This window comes from Nyctereutes procyonoides, unplaced genomic scaffold (genome assembly GCF_905146905.1).
Source record: "Nyctereutes procyonoides isolate TBG_1078 unplaced genomic scaffold, NYPRO_anot_genome, whole genome shotgun sequence".
NCBI classification, from domain to species: domain Eukaryota; kingdom Metazoa; phylum Chordata; class Mammalia; order Carnivora; family Canidae; genus Nyctereutes; species Nyctereutes procyonoides.
In genome coordinates, this window is record NW_026575049.1 from 62,115,930 (window position 1) to 62,136,636 (window position 20,707).

Here is a 20,707-nt window from a genome sequence, read left to right on the forward strand (position 1 = left end):
TTTATTTATTTGTTTGTTTGTTTCTCATCGGTGTCTTTTTTTTTTAAAAGATTTTATTTGTTTATTCATGACAGACACAGAGAGCTAGAGAGGCAGAGACACAGGCAGAGGGAGAACCCCCCCTCCCCCCCGCCCCGATATACTGGGTGTATTCCTGCTATGTTGTAAGATCTTGTAATCCTTGTTGAAATGTTGAGATACCTGAACACATTAGCAGCTTAATCTAATAATGATAGATTCATCACGAGTAATAAGCTTTGCTTATACTGTTAAGTTGGAGGGCGACGCTTTCTGCTGTTTTATGAATGATTTGACTTTTTTAAATTGATTGATTTTAATTGATTTTAAAGTCTTATTTATTTATTTATCGCTTTCTGCTGTTTTATGAATGATTTGACTTTTATAAATTGATTAATTTTAAGGTCTTATTTATTTATTTATTTATTTATTGATGAGAGACACACACAGAGGAAGCCCGACGTGGGTGGGACTCGATCCCGGGACTCCAGGATCACGCCCTGGGCCCCAAGGCAGGCGCTAAACCGCTGGGCCACCCAGGGATTCCCCCCCCCCCCCGCATTGGACTTTTTTTTTTAAACCTTGGACAGCAATTTGGGAAGACAGGTTTTATACTTGGCATCTTGTTAAAAGTCCTGTTTATGTAAAATTAACCTCCCCCCCCCATTTTTCTTCGTTGAGAATTTTAAACACATAGAAACTTGGTAGAGTGTTAAGACAGTGAATACTTGCGGACTCACGCTAGCTTTAAGAACATTTTTTCCAGATCTGCCCCAGATTTTTTTTTTTTTCAGATTAAAAAAATAATAATAGGGATCCCTGGGTGGCGCAGCGGTTTAGCGCCTGCCTTGGCCCAGGGCGCGATCCTGGAGACCCGGGATCGATTCCCACGTCGGGCTCCCCGTGCATGGAGCCTGCTTCTCCCTCTGCCTGTGTCTCTGCCTCTCTGTGTGTCTCTCTCTCTCTGTGTGTGTGTGACTATCATAAATAATAAATAAATAAATAAATAAATAAATAAATAAATAAATAAATAAATAAATAAATAAATAAATAAATAAATATAAAACTTAAAGTGTTAAGCCCCCCATTCTTCTTTCCTGCTATAACTACTGTCCCTATTTGGTGGTTTGTGTACCCAATTATGTTTTTATAGTTTAGTAGTTTTTGTGTTTTCTGTGTGTGTGTGTATCTGTATATAGTGTTTAGTGTGTTTTTTAGACTTTATGTTCAAACTATCATTTTGCAAATTTTTTTCCATTAAATACTGATTTTGAGGTTTCTCTTGTTCATACTTATCTCTGTAGTTCATTTTAATCGCCAAAGGATATTCTATTAAAACAAACTTATTCTTTTGTAGGTGTTAAAAGTATTAGCTACATATTAAAAACTGCTAGTGATTTTTTTAAAAAGATTATTTATTTGTGTGAGAGAGAGAGAGAGAGAGAGAACATGAGCAGGGGCAAGGGGCAGAGGGAGAGGGAAAAGCAGACTCCCTCAGAGCAGGGAGCCCAATGCCAACCGATCCCAGGACAGTGAGATCACGACCTGAGCCTAAGGCAGACACCGACTGAGCCACCCAGGCGCCCCTGCAGTGACCATTCTTGTGCCTCTCTTCTTGTCCTCATTTCCAAGGTGTTTCCTAATTGTTATTGGAAGTGGAATTGCTTGGTGGAGGGTATGCTTAGCTTCAAGTACTATTGCCAAGTTGCTCCCCAAAGTGGTTTTATACCAGTGTTTACATTTTCACTAGCAAAGTATTGTGTTTCTACATTCTTTCTAACACTTGATGTTATTTTTTAGTTCTTTATTTGCCAACCTAATAGATATGAAATGATATTTCATTTTTAATTTGTACTTTCTGGTTAGTAATAAGATTGAGCATCTTTTTGAATATTAAATTAGCCATTTGAGTTTTTTCTGTTGATATTTCTTGCCCACTTTTTTTATTGGCTTCAGATTTGCCTATCAACTTGTTAAAAGTCCTTTATTCATACTTACTCTATTTTTGTATGTTTTCAATACCTTTCAGTCTGTGACTTGTCTTCTTGCTGTGTTTGTATTCATGTTCACTTTTGTTGTATAGATACTTTTAATTTAAATATAGCCAAAATTTTCATATTTATTGTTTGTGTTTTTTCTGTCTTGGTTAAGAAACCCTTTCTGCCTCGGATCAAGAAAATTAAAAAAAAAAAAGAAAATTTTTCTCTATTTCTTAAAAATATTCTGCATTTCACATTCATATCTTTAATCTCCCTGAAACTGACTCTGTTGTATAAAATCAGTTGCAAAGTAGAGAATATAGGGTTTTTTTTTTCCCATGGGGATAAATACCCCAGTATCTTTAATTTATACCATACTAGTTTATAATGCCATCTGCATCATATTAAACATTCATAAATGTGTGGGTTCTGTTTGGGAAGCTTTCTGATATGTTCTCTTGGTCTTTCTATTCTTATGCTAGCACCACTTTTTTTTTTTAAGATTGTATTTATTCATTTTATAGAGAGAACAAGCAGGAGGAGGGAAGGAGAGAATCTCAAGCAAACTCCCCACTAAGGGACCCCTGCTAATGACCCTGAGATTACTATCTGAACCAAAAATCAAAAGTCAGACTCTTAACTGAGCCACCCAGGCACCCCCACACTGTCTTGTTAATAAGTTTGATACCTGGTATGTGAACAACCTCCATACATTGCTGTTCTTCAAAATTGCCTTTGTTACATTTACCCTTTATAAAAAGACTTACTGGGATTTTTATTGGAACTTTTTGAGAATTTGAATCTTTTTTGCCTTAAATAATGTAACTATCTCGAGGAAGTATTTTTCCATCTTTTATATCCAGCATAATTCAGACTCAAGTTGTTCTGGTGGTTTAGTTGAAATTCTCTTGTGTTCCATGTTGACAGTTCTATCATTCACAAATAAGCTAGCATAGATAACCATCATCCTTGTATTGCTTCTGACTTTCATTGGAATGCTTCTCAAGTCTCACTATGAAGATATGATGTTTGCTTTTTTTTGTTGTTTTTGGGGTTTTTTTTATAAAAAGATGTATTTATCTATTTGAGAGAGAGAAAGAGAATGCACAGAAGGAGAGGGAGAAGCAGACTCCTCGATGAGCAGAAAACCTAACATGATGCTGGGCTCCAATCCCAGGGCTCTGACCTGAGCTGAAGCCAGATGCTTAATGGACTGCCCACCCAGGCACTCCTTATGCTTTTTGGTTTTTAATAGATTTCCTTTCGAACTTCTATCTCCTTACCTTGCTCAGATTTTTATTTTGAAGGAGTATTACATTTTATGAATGACTTTTATCCATTTATTGAGATAATCATATGTATTTTTTAAATTTGAAAATGTGGTTTATTTGTATCAGTTAACTTTCTTATGTTGAACCATCCATAAGTTTCTGGATGAACTGCTTAATTGTGATTATTTTCTAAAATACAATGTTCAATTCTGTTTTTACATTTTAAGCTCTTTATATATATATCTAGGTGAAACTAGCCTGTAAATTTCTTTCTTTGTACTGTACTTCTTTGGCTTTATATCCAGGATGTATAGCTATGGAAATTTTTCTGTTACGTCTAATTTTTATTCCTTTATAGATTATTTTTTTCTTAGTAGCTTTTAAGATTTTGCCCGATACCTTGGTCCCCTACCAAGGGGAGCTTTATTGTGCTCTATTCAGGTGTGAATATGCAGACATGTATATTTTTTCTTCCTGCTCAGTAGCTATAGTGTTCATGCTCAGCACCTGTAAGGTTCACTCTAAGGATTCAATCTTTAATTCAGGAAAATTTTCACTAATTATATCTTTATTGTTTAAGCACTGTTCTTTCCCATCTCTTCTTCGGGAGTCCTGTTAAACATTGTATAAGGAATACTTTCTACTACAAGTAACTATATGATTTTCAACACTTTGGACTATAAAGACATTTCTTGTTTAGTTAAGGGGTAAGTCTAGAGAGTCTAGAGATCTGCTAACTCAGCATTGTCATTAAGAGACCTACATTTTTTTGGCTTCCTTTTAGTTTTCTGTAAGCTTTCTGAGAGTTTGATCCATTTCTGTCTTATTCTTCTTTGAAAGTAATCTCGTTTTTCCTCTGGTGGCTTTAAAGATTTTTCTCTTTGTTTTTGATATTCGGTGATTGTACTCTGTTGAACTTGAATGCGAATGATTTTGTTTGTGTTATTTTGAGTGGGATTCATAGCAATACTTGAATCTGATTTGATGTCTTTCATTCATTTCAGAAAAATCTCAGCCATTATCTCTTCAAATACTGCTTCTGCCCATCATCGTTTCATCCATTTGATTCTAACTGCATTTGAACTGTGTATTTCGCTGTACAGCCCATACCTTAAAGTCTTTCTGCATGTAGTCTTTTATTACTCATGCTTCATTCTGGGTATTTTCTTCTGAATTCTCTTCAGGTTTAGTGATGTTCTTCTTTCAGAGTGTCTAATCTAATATTGAACCAATCATTAAATTCATAATTTTAGTTATTTTAATTTTTTAGTTTTAGAATATCCATTTGGTCTTGCTTAATAGTTTCTATTGTCTACTGAAAAATCTCAATCTTGTCTTTTTTCCTTGACTATTTTAGTCATAGTTTAAAGTCTCTGCCTAATAACTCCGTTATCTGGACCCCTACGGATCTCTTTGTATTATCTGATGTTCTTTTTTTTTTTTTTTTTTTGCATACAGGCTAGTGTTCATATAATCCAAATTATTTTTTAGTGAGAGCTGGACATCGTATAGGCAATTTGAGGCCTAGAATGCTGTCTTCTTCCTGAGAGTTTTGCCTTTGACAGGCATCTTGTATCACTAGCAATCTAAGGTCATTTAATCCAGTCAAGAATTGAGCCGATTCAAAACTGTGGTTTTAGTTCCTACAAGGGCTAGCCTATTTCATGTATACAATTTTACCTTTACTAGTGTAAGGTCCTAATCTGAAGTGTGGGGTTTTACCTTGGCTGTCCTCCTTAGGAGTTCTGAACTCTAGTTTTTGTCTCTCTAGGACAAGGAGTCTTTTGAAAGCTCTGTACAGCTTCTTGTCCTGTCAACCATCTCTTCCAGAATGGACCCTTGTCCCTTGAGAATTTTTTTCATATTTACATGTTTTTATTGCATTTCAGTTTTTATTTCATAGACATTATTGCTTCATTGAGCTCATTTACTATTTTAAACATATTGGGAATCTTTGTTAAACTGTTATATGAAATTTGTTTTTCCTTGAATGATTTTGCATTCTTTTTTAAATTTGCATTCAATCAATTAACATATTGTGTGTTATTAGTTTCAGAAGTATTAGTATTAGTTTCAGTATTATATAACACCCAGTGCTCATTACCTCATGTGTCCACCTTAATGCCCGTCACCCCAGTTAACTCCATCCCCTCTAGCAACCCTCAGTTTCCTATGATTAAGTCTCTTACGGTTTGTCTCCCTCTCTGATTTCATCTTCCTTTATTTTTCCCTTCCTTCTATGCTTCTCTGTTTTGTTTCTTAAATTCCACATATGAGTGAAATCATGTGAAAATTGCCTTTCTCAGATTGACTTATTTCGCTTTGGATAATACCCTCTAGTTCCATTCACATTGTTGCAAATGGCAAGATTTCATTCTTTTTGATGGCTGAGTAATATTCCTGTGTGTGTGTGTGTGTGTGTGTGTGTTAGTGTGTGTTATACATCTTCTTTATTCATCTGTCAGTGGACATCTGGGCACTTTCCATAGTTTGGCTATTGTGGACATTGTTGCTATAAACACTGGGGTGCACATGCCCTTTCGGATCACTACATTTGTATCTTAGGGGTAAATCCCTAGTAGTACAATTGCTGGGTCGTAAGGTAGCTCTATTTTTAACTTTTTGTGGAACCTTCATTCTGTTTTCCAGAATGGCTGCACCAGCTTGCATTCCTTCCAGCAGTGTAAGAGGGTTCCCCATTTCACTACATCTTCACCAACATTTATTGTTTCCTGACTTGTTAATTTTAGCCATTCCGAGTGCTGTGAGCTGATTGTAGTTTTGATTTGTATTTCTCTGATGCCGAGTGATGTTGAGCATTTCTTCATGTGTCTGTTAGTCGTTTGTGTGTCTTCTTTGAAGAAATGTCTGTTCATGTCTTCTCTCCATTTCTTGACTGGATTATTTGTTCCTTGTGTGTTGAGTTCAGTAAGTTCTTTATAGATTTTTATTCTAACCCTTTATCTCATAAAACATTTGCAAATATCTTCTCTTCTTCTCTAGATTGTCTTTTGGTTTTGTTGATTGTTTCCTTTGCTGTGAAAAAGCTTTTTTATCTTGATGAAGTCCCAATAGTTCATTTTGCCTTCCCATGCCTTTGGAGATGTGTCTAGCAAGAAGCTAGAGCTTGTCTAGCAAAGTCATAGGGCTTGCTGCCTGTGTTCTCCTCTCGGATTTTGATGGATTCCTGTCTCACATTTAGGCCTTTCATTCATTTTGAGTTTATTTTTGTGTATAGTGTAAGAAAATGCACTGTGGCTGTCCAATTTTCCCAACGCCATTTGTTGAAGAGACTGCCTTTTGTCCACTGGATATTGTTTCCTGCTTTGTTGAAGATCAGTTGACCGTAGAATTGAGAGTCCATTTCTGGGTTCTCTATTCTGTTCCATTGATCTGTGTGTCTCTTTTTGTGTCAGTACCATACTGTCTTGATGATTACAGCTTTGTAATAGAGCTTAAAGTCCTGAATTGTGATGCCACAATTGGTTTTCTTTTTCAGCTTTCCCTTGGCCATTTGGGATCTTTTCTGGTTCCATACAAATTTTAGAATTATTTGTTCCAGCTTTGTGAAAAATGTGGGTGGTATTTGGTAGGAATTGCATTGAATGTATAGACTGCTCTAAGCATAGACATGTTAACAATATTCTTTCTTCCAATCCATGAGCATGGAACATTTTTTCCATTTCTTTGTGTCTTCCTCAATTTCTTTCATGAGTGTTCTATAGTTTTCAGAGTACAGATCCTTTACCTCTTTGGTTAGGTTTATTCCTAGGTATCTTACGGTTTTTGGTATAATTATAAATGGGATCAATTCCTTCATTTCTCTTTCTTCTGTCTCATTGTTATAACTATATAGAAATGCAACTGATTTCTGTGCATTGATTTTATATCCTACCACTTTGCTGAGTTCCTATATGAGCTCTAGCAATTTTGGAGTGGAGTCTTTTGGATTTTCCACATAGAGTATCATGTCATCTGCAAAGAGTGAGAGTTTGGCTTCTTCTTTGCCTATTCAGATGTCTTGTATTTCTTTTTGTTGTCTGATTGATGAGGCTAGGACTTCTGATATGGCATTGAGTAATGGTGGTGAGAATGAACATCCCTGTCATGTTCCTAACCATAGGGAAAAAGCTCTCCATTTTTCCCCATTGAGAATAATCTCTATGGGCTTTTCATACATGGCTTTTATGATATTGAGGTAGGTTTCCTCTATTCCTACACTGTGGAGAGTTTTAATCAAGAAAGGATGCTCTACGTTGTCAAATGTTTTTTTCTGCATCTATTGAGAGGATCATATGGTTCTTGTCCTTTCTTTTATTAATGTAGTGTATCACATTGATTGTTTTGTGGATGTTGAACCACCCTTAAACCCCAGGAATAAATCCCACTTGGTTTTGGTGAGTAATCTTTTTAATGTATAGCTGCATTCTATTGGCTAGTATCCTGGTAAGAATTTTTGCATCCATGTTTATCAGGGATACTGGTCTATAATTCTCCTTTTTGGTGGATTCCTTGTCTGATTTTTGGGATCAGGGTAGTAATGCTGGCCTCATAGAAAAAGTTTATAAGTTTTCCTTCCATTTTTGTTTTTTGAAACAGCTTCAGAAGAACAGGTATTGATTCTTTAAATGTTTGGTAGAATTCCCCTGAGAAGCCATCTGACCCTGGACTCTTGTTTATTGGGAGATTTTATTTTTTTAAGATTTTATTTACTTATTTGAGAGACAGAGACAGCATGAACAGAGGGAGGAGAAGAGGCAGAGAGAAGCAGGTTCCCCACTGAACAGGGAGTCTGATGCAGGACTTGATCCCAAGACCTTTAACCACTGAGCCACCCAGGTATTCTTGGGAGATTTTTGATTACTGCTAGTTTCCTTGCTGGTTATGGAGGTTTTCCTGGTCTGTTCCAGTTTTCTATTTCTTCCTGTTTCAGTTTTGGTAATTTATATATTTCTAGGAATGCATCTATTTCTTCCTGATTGTCTAATTTGTTGGTATATAGTTGCTCATAAGATGTTCTTATAATTGTTTATATTTCTTTGATGTTGGTCGTGATGTCTCCTTTTTCATTCATGATTTTATTTGGGTCTTTTTTCTTTTTGATAAGTGTTGATCATATTAATTCTTTCAAAGAACCAGCTCCTAGTTTCATTGATTGCTTCCCTTTTTTTTTTTTTATTTCCGTATCATGGATTTCTGCTCTGATCCTTGTTAATTCTCTTCTGTTGCATAGGCTTGATTTGCTGTTCTTTCTCCAGTTGCTTTAGGTGTAAGGTTAGGTTGTGTATTTGAGACTTCTCTTGTTTCTTGAGAAAGGCTTATATTGCTATTTACTTCCCTCTTAGGGCTGCCTTTTGCTGCATCCCAAAGGTTTTGAACACATCCCAATTGTGTTTTAATTTTCCTTTGTTTCTGTGAATTTTTAAAATTCTTCTTTAACTTCCTGGTTGACCTATTCATTCTTTAATAGGATACTCTTTAACCTCCAAGTTTTTGAGTTCTTCCAAATTTCCTCTTCTGACTCAGTTCAAGTTTTAAAGCACTGTGGTTTGGGGCAGCCCCGGTGGCGCAGCGGTTTAGCATCGCCTGCAGTCCGGGGTGTGATCCTGGAGACCTGGGATCGAGTCCCACGTCGGGCTCCCTGAGTGGAGCCTGCTTCTCCCTCTGCCTGTGTTTCTGCCTCTCTAACTCTCTGTGTCTCTCATGAATAAATGAATAAAATCTTTAAAAATAAATAAAGCACTGTGGTTTGAAATATGTTGGGAATAATTCCAGTCTTTTGATATCCATTGAGATCTGATTTGTGACCCAGTATGTGATCTATTCGGGACCATGTTCTATGTGCATTCAAGAAGAATGTGTATTCTGTTGCTTTAGGTTGGATGCTCTGAAGATATCTGTGAAGTCTATCTGATCCAGTGTGTTGTTCAAAGCCTATATTTCTTGGTTGATCTTCTGCTTAGATGATCTGTCCATTGCTGTGAGTGAGGTGTTCAAGATCTCTACTGTTATTGTATAATTATCAATGTGTTTTTTAAATTTTGTTATTTACTTACTCATGAGAGACATAGAGAGGCAGAGACAGAAGAAGCAGGCTCCATGCAAGGAGCCTGATATGGGACTTAGTCCCAGGACTCCAGGATCACGCCTTGAGCGGAAGGCAGATGCTTAACCACTGAGCCAGGCAGGCATCCCATCTTTTTTTTTTTTTTTTTTTTTTAAGATTTTTACCTATTTATTCATGAGAGACACAGAGAGAAAGAGAGAGAGAGGCAGAGACACAGGCAGAGGAAGAAGCAGGCTCCTTGCAGGGAGCCCATTGTAAGACTCTATCCCCAGATCCAGGATCACGACCTGAGCTGAAGGCAGATGCTCAACTACTGAGCTACCCAGGCGTCCCCACCCCCTCATTTTCAATCTGGAGGTGTCTTTGGGTCTAAAATGAGTCTTTTGCAGACAGCATATCAGTGGGTCTTGCTTTTTTAATCCAATCTGATATCCTTTGTCTTTTGATAGGAGCATTTAGGCCATTTACATTCAAAGTAACTATTGAAAGATAGGAATTTAGTGCCATTGTATTACTTTTAAAGTCACCGTTTCTATATATTATGTCTGTTCCTTTCTGGTTTATGTTATTTTGGGGCTCTCTTTGCTTAAAGGATCCCCTTTAATATTTCTTGCAGGGCTGGTTTAGTGATCACAAATTCTTTTAGTTTCTGTTTGTTCTGGAAGCTTTTTATCTCTCCCATTTTGAATGACAGCCTTGCTGGATAAAGTATTCTTGGCTGCATATTTTTCTCACTTAGCACCCTAGGTATATCATGCTAGTCCTTTCTGGTCTCCCAGGTCTCTGTGGATAAGCCTGCTGCAAGCCTTATGTTTCTACCTTTGTAGGTTAAGGACCTCTTGTCCTGAGATGCTTTCAGGATTTTCTTTGTCTTTGAAATTTGCAAGCTTGGGTATTATATGTCAAGGTGTTGACCTGTTTTTATTGATTTTGGGGGAGGGGGGTCAGTGCCTCCTATAATTTGCTCAAATATACCTTCTGCCCTTCTTTCTTCTTCTTCTGGGACACCAATTATTCTAACACTATTTTGCTTTGTGGTATCATTGATCTCTCAAATCCTCCCCTCATGATCCAATAGTTGTTTATCTCTCTTTTTCATTTTCTTTATTCTCCATCATTTTATCTTCTATATCGCTGGTTCTTTCTTCTGCCTCAGTTATCCTAGCAGTTAAGCCTCTGTTTTATTGCATCTCATTAATAGCCTTTTGATTTCAACTTGATTAGATTTTAATTCTTTAATTCTCCAGAAAGGGATTCTCTAGTGTCTTCTATGCTGTTTTCAAGCCCAGCTAGTATCTCTATAATCATTATTCTGAATTCTAGCTCCAACTTTTTACTTGTATCCATATTGATTAAGTCTCTGGAAGTTAGTACTGCCTCTTATTTTTTTTCCCCTGGTGTGAGTTTTTCCATCTTGTCATTTTGTCCAGAGAAGAATAGATGAATGAGGGAACAAAGTACAAAAGTATCAACCACGACCCCAGCAAAATATACACTAAACAAATCAGAAGAGATCAGAACCAAAAAAGAAAAAAAAAGCGGGGGGGGGGGGGAGAATATAATGAAACAGGTGGACAGAACAGAATAATACACTAGGTCCTGGATGTATTTTGGTCTGTTAGAAGAAACTACATCCCAAAATCATATAGAAAGAAAAACTTATATATGTATACAACAATAAAATTGAATACAACGAAAGGAAGCCACAAATGAAGGATATATATGTAAATAAAATATAAATGTAAAAATAAAAATTAAAAAAAAAATTTTTTTTAAAGATTTGATAACATAGGAAACTAGTTGAAAAGGAAAAAAAGAGGGGCACCTGGGTGGCCCAGTGGTGAGGTCGTAATCTCGGAGTCCTGGTCAAGTCCCACGTTGGGCTCCCTACAAGGAGTCTGGCTTCTCCCTCTGTCTATGTCTCTACCTCTCTCTGTGTGTCTCTGATGAATAAATAAATAAAATCTTTAAAAAAAAAAAAGGGAAAGAAAAAAATATTTAAATCAAAAGACTAAAGAATCATGGGGGAAAACCCCCAAATTCTATATAGTGGGGTTTTGCAATTCTGTGTGATTGGTAAACTTGTTATTAGCCTAATGCTCTTGCTGGTCTTCTGGAGCAGGGGCCTGTTTGCTGATTCTCAGGTGTCTCTGCCCCGGCGGTATTGCACCCTCTTGCCAGGTGGCAAGGCTCTGTGTAAGCAGCTTCAGATTGCTCTGTGTGGCTTTTTTTTCCCTGAAAGGTTTCCCTCTTGCTTTAGACGATGAAAATGGCTGTGCCCTGATCTCCAGCCCAGAACTGAAAATATGTACCCTCTGCTCTTCAGTGAGCCTTCACAGAAAGCAGTCAATCACTCTTGTCTCCCTGGTTTCCATCTGTACTCTGTTCACCTAGTCTGTGACTGAGCATGTTTATCTCAGGCACGCAGTCCCATTTGAAGTCTCTAAACTTTACAGACTCTTGCTGAACACAGGTGCGCCATTCCTTCCAGGACGAAGAGGGGAGTATCCCCCCAGTTCTGGCTCTTGCTGGGCCCCTGCTGGGAGAGCAGTCACCTGCAGTGCCACAGTTTACAATTTATGGCAGCCTTTTTCTGAAAGCCCTCTCCTGGACTCACTGCAGCTGGCTTCCCTGCTCCTCAGCTTGGGAACTCTGCTGCACTCAGGCATCCCTGTTCTTTCTGTAACCAGAGATCCTGAGACTGCACTGTCCTACCTAGGATTCCACTCCACTTTCAGGCAGGGATGTCCCCCAACTAGAGCAGATTTTCTTTTTCTTTTTTTTTTTTTTTTTTTTGCGGGGGGAGGTTATACCAGGTTTATTAGGAAATAACAAAATCCAGAGAATCAAGAGAGAACACATTCAGTGAAACAAGAAACAATTCAGAAGTAGAACCAGAGTAGAAATTTTGTTGACAATAAAAATTAATGGTAAAATTTTATTTAAAAAAATTGATGTTAATAAAAATGCTTATTAACCCTTTGGGAGAAAAATGAAGCTGGATCCCAAACTCACACAAATAGGTAAATTAACCATCCAAACAACTAATCTATAAAATTTCTAGAGTTATACTGTCTAATATGACAGAGCAAATTTCTAAAAGTTCCGGTTTTATGCTCCGCTGCTATATCACTCTCTGGTAGTTGACTGAGGCTCCCTCACCCCTGTGGGTTTTGTTTTTTTTTCCCCCAATATATAGCCTTGGATTCACTTCTCTGCACCTCTTACCTTGCAAAAAGTGTTCACTTTTCTATTTATAGGATTATAGCAATTCTTAGATCCGTTTGAGTTTGCAAGAATTCAGAATGATTTGATAGCTATCTAGCTGAATTCCAGGGACAAATGAAACTAGGGTTCCCTATTCCTCCACCATCCTCCCAAGAAGCTGAATTTTCATTCTTCTTGCATGTCTTCTTGATATGTTTGTTTTGAACAGGCATTTTTGAGTTCTGTTTCCTCTTCTTTCCCTTCTACATTTACTTTTGTCTAGTAGGATTCCTGTTGCCTCTGTCTGCTTCATCAGCATCCACCCTGTCATATAAGAATCAAGTATAAAAATAGTAGTTTAGATTAAGGATATCAAAGATTAAGTCAGTGAGGGGCACCTGGGTGGCTCAGTGGTTGAGCGTCTGCCTTTGGCTCAGGGCATGATCCTAGGGTCCTGGGATCAAGTCCGGCATCAGAATCCCCCCAGGGAGCCTGTTTCTCCCTCTACCTATGACTCTGCCCTCTCTCTCAGTGTCTCTCATGAATAAATAAAATCTTAAAAAAAAAAAAAAAGATTAAGCCAGTGAGTAAGTTGCTTACTTGTTTCATTTCCTGTGCTTGAGACCTTAATCAGAGTCCTACCTTTCTTAGTTTGCAACTTTCTAAAAATCTTAAAATATTGTCTTAAAATAATCTCAAACTTTATAATCTCTTTTTAGAAGCTAAGGTAGTACATTCCAACCCATTGCTTCAAGCAATGAAATAGTTTCATTTGAGTGGAGCACTATTCATTCTTGTTATTTCCTGGAAACCTGAGTCTTGGCTGTCACTGCCTGATTTCAGACTCAGAATTGAGTAGGCCCATAGCTTTGCATTTCTGTTTAGTTTCTATTCCATAAATCTAGATATGCCTATTTGTTCACTTTATCTATTATTGCTCCTACTTTAGAACACCTCTAAAGAAAATACAGTTAGCTGACCCTTTTTAAAGTTTGACTCCACTTTTTGTGATGTGATACAATATGAAGTAAACATAACCCGTGAATTATTCTTGCCAAAAATGTTAACTAAACCTTTAGATGCAATGATTAATTTAACTGAAAATCTAGAGGATACAGATATATTTAAAGAGCATTTTAGGGGGTGCCTGGGTGGTTCAGTCAGTTAGGTGTCCAACTCTTGATTTCGACTCAGGTCATGATCTCAGGGTTGTGAGATTGAGTTCCATCTTGGGCTCCATGCTCAGCAGGAAACTGCTTGAGATTCTTTCCCTCTGCTCCTCTCTGCACACATGCTCTCTCACTGAAAAACAACATTTTAGGGAAACACAGATCCAGAATGTAAGACATTCTAAAACAAAACTGGCTGGACTCTTCAAAAACTCAAAGGCATTTCAAAGAAACAATAATTCTAATTTAAAAGAGATGAGGAAAAAACCAAATGCAGTGTATGAACCTTAATTGAATTTTTGTTCAAAAAAACACAACAACATGAAAAAGAGGTTTGACTCTTACAACTCAATGATAAAAAGGCAAATAACCCAAATTTTCAAATGGGCAAAATATCTGAATAGACATTTCTCCAGAGAAGATCTAAAACTGGCCAATAAGCCCATGAAAAGATACTCAATATCATTAGCTGTCAGGGAAATGCAAAACAAAACCACAGTGAGATACCCCTTCATACCCACTAGGATGGCTAAAATGAAAAAGATAAATATTAACAAGTGCTGACAAAGGTGTGGAAAAATTGGAACCCTCATGCACTGTTGGTAGAAATATAAAATGATACAGTTGCTTTTGGTTCATAAACATGCTTAGAGTAGCAAAAGATCTGAGTCATCTCTCAGCCAAGGTTAAACAAAGCAACACTCTGGCTTCTTGTTTTCAGCTTTATGCTATAAACAGGTGTCCTTTTCACAGTTTAGTGGATGCCACATTTTTCACTTTTAATGGATGCCACATTTTCACATCACATGTTTTGTTCGTGATTTTGCTGTTTTAAAATGGCACCTAAGAATAGTACTGAAGTGCATTGTTTTCCGAACCAGGAGCAGTGATTATGTATTTGCTAATTCAATGTTCACAGCAACTTTATAGAATATAACTATCGAAAATAACAAGAATTGACTATACATGAGATAACCAGGATAGACAAACCTATAGAGACAGTAATTAGATTAGTTGTTGCCTGGGATTGGGAATAGAACAGGGAATGAGTAGTAATTGCTAATGAATTTGGGATTTCTTTCTGGGATGATGAAAATGTTCTGGAATCACATAGGTTGATTCTCTGTGAATATACCAAAAAACCACTTAATTTTATACTTAATAGCTGAGTACATGATATATGAATTTTATCTTAAAGCTATTTAAAGACTTTTGAGGATAATGGATATATGTTGAATATCAATTGGATAATAATATGGAATTGTTCATTTTTAGAGATGGGAAAATAATGTGGTTTTGTATGAAATACATGCTGTGGTATTTAAATAATGTATCAAGTCTACAAGTTACTTTCAACGGTTCAAGAATTTTTTAAAAACTAGAGAGAAAACGTGACAAAACAATAGCAGTTGTTGAATCTAGATAGAAGGAATGTGGGTATTGTACCTTCAACTTTTTTTTCTAAGTTTTTCAAAATAAAAAGTTAGGTCGGAAGACTTTGGGCACATTCAGCACTGAATATACAAATCTTCTGTTACTCTCAGTCATAGGCCTGTTTAGTTCTTATTTTGCTGGTTGTAACCAAAAGACAAACCATATGTGGACACTGTACTTGTCTATATGTCAGAAATAGCATTCAAACCAGAGAAGAGGGATCCCTGGGTGGCACAGCGGTTTAGCGCCTGCCTTTGGCCCAGGGCGCGATCCTGGAGATCCGGGATCGAATCCCACGTCGGGCTCCCGGTTCATGGAGCCTGCTTCTCCCTCTGCCTGTGTCTCTGCCTCTCTCTCTCACTGTGTGCCTATCATAAATAAATAAAAATTAAAAAAAAAAACAGAGAAGAGTAAGAGGGAAACTTTTATTTTTTTCTTATTAAGTATTTACATTTATTTCCTTATAATTTTTAAACTAACATATTCATCAAAATTTATAAAATAGAGGAAATATAAAGAAAATCTGTGTTAATAGTCCGGGTGATATATGTATTTTAAATATTCACTAAAGAGAGACTTAAGCATAGTGTTTGTATCAGTACCTATAATATGCTATGTAATGTACTAGGTGATGAAAAGTTATCCAATCCCAAGGATAACTCCTGTACCTATGAGGAGCTTTCCTTGTAGAAGAGGCAGACATGTATAGGAATGTAAGATGCTATATAATGATGGACAAAGAATTGTGAGAAGGACTTCTGATGGCAGAAGAAGTAATTTAGAAAAAAAAATCCTGAGGACAAATAGAAAAGCTAAGAAGAATATAAGAACATCTCCTTGAATGCATTATAGAGCAAATAAGAAGATAACGATTTATGGAGCCAGATCCAGAAAAAGATGGGAATCCACAAAGGTGAGAGTGGATTCCCATAAAGCTGCTGGTGAGGAACGCCTGGGTGGCTCAGTGGTTGAGCTCAGGTCGTGATCCCGGGGCCCTGGGATTGAGTCCCCCATTGGGCACCCCACAAGGAGCCTGCTTCTCCCTCTGCCTATGTCTCTGCCTCTCCCTGTGTCTCTCATGAATAAATAAATAAATCCTTAGAAGAAGAAGGAAAAGGAGAAGAACTACTACTACTACTACTACTACTACTACTACTGGTGATTCCAAAAGAAGCAGTTTAGATGATGAAAAGCTAGTTGAAGAACACTTTTGACAGACTCTTGGAGCATGGTTAGAGTCTAGTCTTCCAAGAGAAAGTGCTGAAAAATTACCCATATCTTGTATTATGACCCTGAAAAGATACCTCTAGGTATGAGGGTAGAAAGGAACCAGACAGCCCTTACAGGAACATAAGCCCAGCTTTAAATCATCTTAGTTCCTGTAATTAGATTAAGGATATCATAGATTGATAACAGCCTGTCTGAAGTAGAGGATAGTTAAGAAACCAGTATCCAGAAGGAAATATATTTGGAGGAAGAGAACATCATTCAGAGTCTCAAATTCTTGCTTCAATTCTTCATGTATGTCTGATGCATAAGCAAAACCAAATAACAGGACCCAGAAGGACATTAGATAACAATAGCAACTAAGTAAAACAACAGATTCATAGGCTTCAGAAAATGGAGTTACCAAAGGGACTTTTAAGTTGAAGGAAGAAGAAAACATAAGGAATTTTGGCAGATATTTGGAAACTATTAAAAGGAAAAGGAATATATAGAACTAAAAATTACAATAACCAAAATTATGAACTCATTGGGTTTAACCACAGATTAGACATTGCTACAGAGAGAATTAGTGACTTAGAGCATGTTCTGTAACTACTGAGAGTATGGACTGGCTGTGGTTTTTCAGACAATGAAATAGCAGTCTATAAGATAATGAAACTGTGGCCAGGATGTAAAGCAACATTGACAATGAGACACTATTTAGTTTAATTGGCATTAAGAATTCACTGATTTACATTATAGTACAAGATACTTATTTTGTGGTAGATTGACTCTTGAATAGCAGTGACTGAAGGATAAGAAAATATCCAACATTATCTTTGCACAAGGAGACAAAAGTACGGAAAAGACAGAAGGGAAGGGGAAGAAATTTAGGGGATGAGGCAAGGTATAATTTACAAATAGGGACGATGAATAGTCCTGTAATTATTAAAGCAGTGCTTTTTCAGGGCACCTGGGTGGCTCAGTCGGTTAAACATCTGCCTTCAGCTCAGGTCATGATCCCAGGGTGTTGGGATTGAGTCCTGGGTCAGGCTCCTTGCTCACCAGGGAGTCAGCTTCTTCCTCTCCCTGCTGCTCCTCCTGCCTGTCCTGGCTGTCTCTATCTCTCTCCATTAAATAAATAAATAAATAAATAAATAAATAAATAAATAAATAAATAAATAAATAAATAAATAAATAAATAAATAAATAAATTTCTTTTTTAAATAAATAAATAAAGCAGTGCTTCTCAAAATATTTGTACTTATAGCCAGTACTTTTATAAAATACAGTTAAAATATAGCAATTCAGATTACTTAAACAAATCTCATTTGTACTTCACTCATTATAGATCAGTACATATGATTCATAAATTAGCCCTGTCCACAGACCATATTTTAAGTGGCATGATACTAAAGAAATTGAATTCATAATTAAAATCATAATCATGATAGTTGCTGAGAAATAATTTGATAAAATTCAGTGTTCATTCATGAAAAAAAAAAAACTCTTAGCAAATAGAAATAGAAAAGGAACTACTAAATTTACAACAACCCTGCAGCAAACTTAATAATCAATGGTGAATATTGAGAACCTTCCCTTTAAAATCAGGAACAAGACAAGAATCCCTGTTATCACTTCTATTCAGGATATCAAGCTGTAAGAATTGAAAAAGAAGAAATAAACCTACCATTATTCATATACAATCTGATTGTAAATCCTTAAGATTTTTGAAAATCCAGAAGAATCAAAAGCAAGATTGCTGGATACAAGGACTATATTCAAGAAATCTATAATTTATACATAACAGTATCAAAGTGAAATTCTAGAAGACACCATTTACAATAGCATCAAAAAATACCAAATATATGTGAATAAATTTAGAGAAAACCTGCCACATGGAAACTATAAAACATTATGGAGACTCAATAAAGTTATTTTTAAAAACCATTATTGAGGAAAATCTTTTAGAGAGCTAATAAATGTTAGTTGAAAGTCTATTATAAAAATGTGACTTAAACTAATCTACAGATTCAGTGTAATCCCAGACAATCTCAGTAGGGTTTTTTGGGGGGAGAGGGTGTAGAACTTCAAGCTCTGATTCTAAAACGTATATGGAAATTCAAAGGGTCAAATAGCTAAAACACTCTTGAAGAACATTGTAGGAGGACTTGTTTTATTTGATGCTAAGACCTCCTATAAAAGTGTAGTAATTGGGCAGCCCTGGTGGTGCAGCGGTTTAGTGCTGCCTGCAGCCCGGGGTGTGATCCTGGAGACCTGGGATCGAGTCCTACGTCGGGCTTCCTGCATGGAGCCTGCTTCTCTCTCTGCCTCTATCTCTCTCTCTCTCTCTCTGCATAAATAAATCTTTTAAAAAAAAAGTAATTAAGATAGTACCATTTAGGTGCAAGCAAAGACAGATACATAGTTGTAACTAACTCTGAGAAAATAGATTGAAGATCTGCTAATAATGCCAGCATAACTAAACAAGAAAATAGAGTTTAGTCAGCTATTTTACTTGTCCATTTTGTTTAAAGACTGAGATTCTGTAAGCATGTGGGTATTAGACTATTCCTTATTCTTATATCTTCAACAAATCTGTCATGAACACTGGATATGTAAGAAGTATTTTATAGTTACTTTGAATTGAATTTATTATGTGCTTTATTTGGTTTTAGATCTGCTGATTTGGGTCCTACTTTATTGACAAGACCTGGACAACCAACACTTACCAGAGTGCCCCCACCTATTCTTCCAAGGCCATCACAGCAGACAGGAAGCAGCAATGTGAATACTTTCAGGCCTGCTTACAGTTCATTTTCTTCAGGATATGGTGCCTATGGAAATTCATTTTATGGAAATTATAGCCCTTATAGTTATGGATATAATGGGTTGGGCTATAACCGCCTCCGGGTAGATGATCTGCCACCCAGTAGATTTGTTCAGCAAGCTGAAGAAAGCAGCAGAGGTGCATTTCAGTCCATTGAAAGTATTGTGCATGCATTTGCCTCCGTCAGTATGATGATGGATGCTACCTTTTCAGCTGTCTATAACAGTTTCAGGGCTGTATTGGATGTAGCAAATCACTTTTCCCGATTAAAAATCCATTTCACAAAGGTTTTTTCAGCTTTTGCATTAGTCAGGACTATTAGGTATCTTTATAGACGGTTACAGTGGATGATAGGTTTAAGAAGAGGCTCTGAGAATGAGGACCTATGGGCAGAAAGTGAAGGAACTGTGGCTTGCCTTGGTGCTGAGGACAGAGCAGCTAACTCAGCAAAATCCTGGCCAATATTCTTGTTCTTTGCTGTTATCCTTGGTGGTCCTTACCTCATCTGGAAACTGCTGTCTACCCATAATGATGAAGTAACAGGTAAGAGTAAAAGAATGCATTCAAAAACCACATAACAATCTCAAATTTCAAGAATAGATTTATTAAATTAGCATTCTTCATAGTCATTTGTATTTAATATTTTGATCCAGCTATATTTTCAGTTAAGAACTTGAAAACTAGAAAATGAGTATGTAGCAAAAATAAGTTTATTGATTTATTTATTGTTTGTTAACAAAACAGTACACATTGCCTGACTACTGTTTACAATATACTGAACTTAATACTGTAGAGGATACAAAGATACATAGGACATAATTCCCTTATCTTTCTAAAACTTACTGACCGGGAAGTAGATAAGAATATACAGGTAATTGTAATTTTGAGCTTAAAGAAAAAGAAAGTTCATAATCAATCGATATCGAAGTGAACATATTGTTGGATTTTATGCAGTGTTATAGAATTTACTTTGGGGGGTACTTTTCTCTTGGGAAGTAGATTTATGGAGTTTACAAATCATAGTCATAACTCTTAATTCTTAATTTGGTTTGTAGACAATACCAACTGGGCAAGTGGTGAGGATGACCACGTAGTTGCTAGAGCAGAATATGATTTTGCTGCTGTATCTGAAGAAGAAATTTCTTTCCGTGCTGGTGATATGCTAAACTTAGCTCTCAAAGGTAACAAAACATGAATAAATTGGAATTATCCATGAATTTTTTGAATTTGTAAATGTAGTATTAAAAACTGCAAAAAAGGATCTTGTTCATTGTTAGTTAACTCAGAAGTAGTTGCTAGAATTTCTCTTTTCGTGTCAGTTTAGAACTTCCAAACCTGAGGGTGTGGGGGAGAAATGCCCAACAGAGTTGTTACAGTAATATTTCACTGAGATAGGGAAAGATTTTGTTTATATCATCTCTTCTAAACTCAAAACCTGAATTCCAAGCCCTGTTAACCCCTACACAAAAACATGAGGAGGAAAAAAAAAAAAACAAAAGACAAAAAACCATGAGGTAAGCACTATG

The 20,707-nt window shown here is 36.5% G+C and overlaps 1 protein-coding gene across 2 annotated transcripts in view; it reads left to right on the forward strand.

Annotated features, from left to right (window-relative positions):
• PEX13 (peroxisomal biogenesis factor 13) overlaps positions 1–20,707 on the forward strand; it is a 33,566-nt gene that overhangs the window by 755 nt on the left and 12,104 nt on the right. The window contains exons 2-4 of one of the 2 annotated variants that reach the window (XM_055328948.1): positions 9,146–9,248; positions 19,030–19,724; positions 20,237–20,362. In XM_055328948.1, coding sequence (XP_055184923.1) covers positions 9,232–9,248; positions 19,030–19,724; positions 20,237–20,362 — 838 coding nt within the window. In that variant the 5' untranslated portion in view covers positions 9,146–9,231. The remainder of the gene's footprint in view (positions 1–9,145; positions 9,249–19,029; positions 19,725–20,236; positions 20,363–20,707) is intronic. The other variant, XM_055328947.1, reaches the window with a different exon arrangement.